General features: G+C 35.6%; 1 protein-coding gene across 1 annotated transcript; it reads right to left on the bottom strand.

Annotated features, from left to right (window-relative positions):
- Positions 1 to 408: 408 nt before the first annotated feature.
- On the bottom strand, positions 409 to 1,518 carry LOC133036007 (uncharacterized). The gene has a single exon (XM_061112473.1). The coding sequence runs from the start codon at positions 1,516 to 1,518 to the stop codon at positions 409 to 411; it is 1,110 nt and encodes a 369-aa protein (XP_060968456.1).
- Positions 1,519 to 5,433: the final 3,915 nt, after the last annotated feature.

The following is a 5,433-nucleotide window of genomic DNA, read 5'->3' as shown; positions in this document are numbered from 1 at the left end:
CATTCCAAACTAGTATATTCATGGCGCTCGGCGACCCAGCTCCTCTGGGTTCGCCGCTTTCAAATTCACTCCTGAGGTCAAACCCGAGATGAAAGAAATGTCCCCTGGTAAAAGCTTCTCCCTCCTCTCATCTTTTTCTTGTTTCTCATCTGCCTTATTGATCGTTTGTCGAGGTGTGTTCTTACTGGTACTCATACAGTTCTTCTTTGTCACCCTTTTCTGTTTCCTTCCCCCTTTAGGCCCTGACGATCCTTCCCCCATATCATTGACAAAATTAATGGGAATATCAATCCATTCCCCTTCTTCCATATTTATTCCTTGTTTCGGCCCCATCATTAAATTAGAGTCATCCATATGAAGCCTCTTTCTTGGATGCATACTCAAATCATCTTTCTGAATTAAGGAATCTCAATTACCCGATCTTTTTTTATTCACCACTCCTCCATCACCCGGTGTTTGTGTTTCCATTAGTTTATCTTTGCCTTTAATGTTCAGATCCCTATTCCCAGTATACAACAAAGAGTTAGGAGTAGGGACCTGATTAATGGTTGAATTCCGATTGTTAATTCTAGGCAATCTTTCTGGCATCTTTCCTCGACTATTATCAGAATTCAAGATCATATATTCCGTCGAATTCACCTTCATTCTTTCCTCTGCTTTCAGACTGTCAATTGCTTGGTCCGAGTTCTTGTATTGTTCCAATCTGCTTCCATTGTCATTCCTGTTAGAGATCCTTTCTTTACCCCTGGAAGGTTTCTCTTCAAATTTCAACCACGCCCCATATGCAGCTGCTTTCTTTCCATCCCCTAAGTCTATTTGTTTAGGATTCTTCGGACACGACCGGTGATCATGACCCACACGCCCACAGTTGAAACACATATACGGTAGTCTTTCATACCTGAACGGAAGCCAAACACGATTCCCAGAACAGGGGAAGAGAAATCCTGGGCAAATGGGTTTTTCAATTGAAATCCATACCTTGAACCAGAAGTATTCATTGGACGCAATCTTCATTACATCTTCTTTCTGAATGTCTATAACCTCCCCTGCCATACCAGCTAATCTCATCATGTTGTTCTTGGAAATGGACTTCGTAGGAAGATTAAGGACTCTCCCCGAAAGGGGAAAACGAGTCAGCTCTCCTTCCCAATTAATTGGAATCTTGGAGAATCTCTGTAAGAGTAAAATCCCGTTATTCAGAAGCCAAGGGGACTTATCTATAATCTGATTTAGGTCATTCTCTTTCTTGAATGAGAACACCATGAAAGTGGCCTCTGTTGTGATTCTTTTAATCTTAACTCCCCAATCGACTTCCTCAAGTCTCCAAACCCGTCCCAGAATGGTTCGAATGAGGGACCGATTGACATTCTTGTTGGAGCAAAATCTCCCCATCAGACAAGATTTGCCCACCTCCATCTCTCTGTCTTCGCAAACTTCCCATCCATCCTCATCCACCACCTTCAACTTACTTGTGAGATCAAGGAGATCCTCCATTGTTTGATCAGGCTTGTTAGGCATTCCTGTAGGAAAGGCTCTTCTCAATCGAGAGAGCAAAATGACAAATTAAAGAATTTTGATTATAGTTATCTTATTTTAAATTTAAATAAGGTCAAATTATTTAAAAGAGATTTAATTTAAAAATAGTTAAAATCTGACCTTAAATTTAAAAAATAAGATAAGATATAATCAAATTTAAAAATAAGATAGATTATTAAGCAAAAAGATAGATATTTACTAATTTCAAATTCAAATTACACTAATATCTTGAATTAAATTTAAAAAATATTAAATTAATTCATAATGATAATTAGAATTGAATTAGGAATAGTAAATATATAAATACAAAACTACACAAAAAATCGGAAGTTAATTCCATGAAAAAGCATGAAAAATCGAAGAAAAACGAAAAAATTGTGAGTTGTACGGACAGTTTTCGCGATCGCAGGAAAATTTCAGCACAACTTCGATTTTTTCAAATCTTCAAAAAATCATAACTAATTCAAATTAAATCGAAATTGAGTTCTGTAAAAAAGTAACTTGCTTAATTTTTTCCTTAATATCCAATAAAAATAATTCAAGAAATAGAATCGCAATTATTTTTCACGAAAATTTACAAACACCAATCAATCATCAAATAACACTCAATACAACATGATACCATCCAAAAACAAACAAACAATCGTTTTAAAGTCCAAATTTCTTGCAAGTAAATCAATTACCATGGCTCTGAGGCCAGTTGTTGGAATATTTATTTTACCAAGATCTTAGATCTACTCACAAGTATGTTGTTTAAACACCCTAAATATGAACTTTCTAAAACGATAAATTAAACACATATAAAGTTAAGAAAACCTTACATTGATGCAGCGGAATTAATGTCTCCTTCCACTCAGATCTCTAACCCTTGTATCCTTATTGTAGCAGAGTATGATCAAGATCTGAGCCCGAATGTCCTTCTTCTTCAAGTTTGATCCTTCACAGTCTTCAAAATTATGATTGAGTTACTGCTTGCTGTGTGTGGGCACTTACTCTTTCACTAGGGTCACGAAATTGATGAAGGGAAAAGAAGAGAGAGGGTTTCGGCCAGATATAGAAAGTGGGGAAGGCTCAGTTTTTCTGAAGAGAGAAATTTCTGTCAGAAGATGATATTCAAAGATGTGTATTTGACTGAGCCATCACTTTCTATTTATAGGCAACTACTAGGTTTAGGTTAGGAATTATTTGGCATTAAAATAATGAAAATATTAATTTGAAATCCCACATTAAGTGGCCGGCCATGGTGTTGTATTGGGCCCCACTTGATTTTGCAGTTTTATCAAATTTTATCTCTATTTTCTCAAAATCACCAATTTTCCAATTCTAACCTTTTAAATGCCAAAACTAATTATTTAATAACTAAAATAGATTATTAAATAATATTGTCATTTAATTTAATTATTAATTAGACATATAAAGTCCATTAATAAATAAATAAACCTAGAAACTCTTTTCTTTACAATTTCACCCTGCTTAGTGAAAATTCATAAAATTAGACATAGTCTAACTTTAGAATTATAATTGATCAATCACGAATCAATTAATGAGTCTTACAAGCAGAATGTTCTCAACTAGAATGGAGACCATGGATCTATATGCTGAGCTTCCAATAAGTGAACCAAATTTACCAAGTAAATTCCTACTTATTAATTCTTCGTTGAATCCACTCTTAGAACTTAGAATTGCACTCTCAGACTTATATAGAGCATATTATATGTTCCACGATATCAATATGCTATCTCATTTAACCATTGTTATAATCTTATTGTGATTTAAAGATCCTCTATATAGATGATCTACATCGAGATGGGATTTCTTTACCGTTCTCACCCCTCAATGTATTTTGCCCCTTAAAACACTTAGCTACCTGTAAATGGTGTTTAATGATCTAATGATTAGTCAGTTAAACAAGAGCTCATCCATTTACTTCTATTTGCTAAGCTCGAAGGGAATCATCACTTGACTTCTATACACCAGTAGAAGCTATAGATTCCATATTTATGTTCAGCACTCCCACTCAATCATACTATCATGTTCCCAAAATATACGTATCACCCTGACCCAAAAGTAGGCTTAACTAATAAATCTAAGAACATGAATAGCACTCCTGAGTTGAGCCTAAACATATCAGGATTTAGATTCTTTTAATCTTAAGATCAACTACTGATATTGACTTGGAAAGATATGTATAACGGTAAGTTTGTAATATCTTAACTTAGTTGCAATATCGGTCCAGTCCAATGTATACTCCATACATTCGAAACTAGTATACTTTACTAATGTCCTGGAAAGAACATAACACTTACTCCAAGTGTAAGTACACATCATCGCTGATTATCACATTAGTGTAAACCCAATAACACTGATGAAACAAGGACCAAAACTTTTGATACATATGATCACAATCACATTCCACTGTGTTGACGATAATGTAATTGTGAATAAACATATGATCTGGATTTAACTGATTCTATGTGTAAATGTAATAAACATATTTAACATATTAAACCATTAGCATGTAGAATTCATGAAAACATCAATCCCTTCAAATTTTTTATATTGATAACTAATCAGATTGTAAAGAGTTTTATTTAGGGCATAAAACCCAACAGATTAATCATTGGAGATTTCAATAGCTATATTTTTAACACTGATAAAATTGGGGGCAGTTCCCCTGATCAGGTTTCTATGGCCTGTTTTAACAAATTTCTTCAGGACTTTTCCATGTTTCCTCTCCCTTTTCTTGGTAACAAATATACTTGGACTAATAAAACGGTTAGAGAAAGGCTAGATTGGGTTGTGGTCTCTGATTCCTGGTGTGATCTTTACCCTGATAATTCCTTGCATCACTTAGGGTTTTATGGTTCAGATCACCGTGTCCTCAAAGTTGTCTTAGCAAGCACCAAAACTAACCCCCTAAGCACTCATAGAAGATTTAGGTTTGAAAATAGTTGGCTTAAGGACACTATTTCTACACCCTTGTGGACACTGCTTGGAAAGAGTGGCATGACACTCCTTCTACTAGCAGTGGCTTTCATAGTTTCCTTGCTAAACAAGCTCATTGTATTTCCTCTCTTAAGGCTTGGAATAAACACAATAATCGCTTGTTCTAATCTAGGATCCAACACCTTATGCAGGATATTAATCATATTCAAAATAAGGATGTACTCACTAGGGAGGATGATTCTAAACTCACTCAGTTACACTCTAGGTTAGAAGCCATGCTGTACAAAGAAGAAATCTATTGGAAGCAAAGGGCTAGAGTCCGCTAGCTTCATGCGGTGGATAGGAATACAAAAAAAATTCACAAACATGCCTCATCCCGTAGAAAATCTAACCACATAAAATACCTCAAGAATGATGAGGGGATATTATCAACACTCAGGAAGGAATTGTAGGCCTAATCACATCCTATTTCTCTGACCTGTTCTCTTCCTAGGGAAGTGATCTCGAAGCTGCTGCTTCAATTTTTGCTTCTTTAGGCCCTGGGTTGGAAGACCCTAAAATCAACTTTCTTGCTCAAGAATTCACTGCTGATGAGGTAAAGAAGGCACTTTCCCAGCTCTCTAAGGATAAGGAAGTAGGTTTAGATGGTCTTAATGCTTTTTTCTACATAAAAGACTGGTCTGTTTTAGGGAACGATTTCACCAAGGATGTTCTGGATTGTCTCAACAGGGGTGTTGATTTCACTGATGTCAACTCTACCCTAATTGTTTTAATCCCTAAAAAGCAACATGCAAATTCTCTTGAAGACTTTCGGCTTATTAGTCTCTGTACTACCTTCTATAAAGTCATCTCCAAAGTTCTTGCCAACAAGCTTAAACTGGTCTTGGATAAAATCATTTCCCCTTGTCAAAGTGCTTTCGTTTTGGTCCGTGTCATCCAAGATAGCATTCT

The sequence above is a fragment of the Cannabis sativa genome, chromosome 3 (assembly GCF_029168945.1).
Source record: "Cannabis sativa cultivar Pink pepper isolate KNU-18-1 chromosome 3, ASM2916894v1, whole genome shotgun sequence".
Taxonomy (NCBI): domain Eukaryota; kingdom Viridiplantae; phylum Streptophyta; class Magnoliopsida; order Rosales; family Cannabaceae; genus Cannabis; species Cannabis sativa.
Note: the sequence above shows the minus strand (reverse complement) of the source record. Positions and strands in the feature narration are given on the sequence as shown.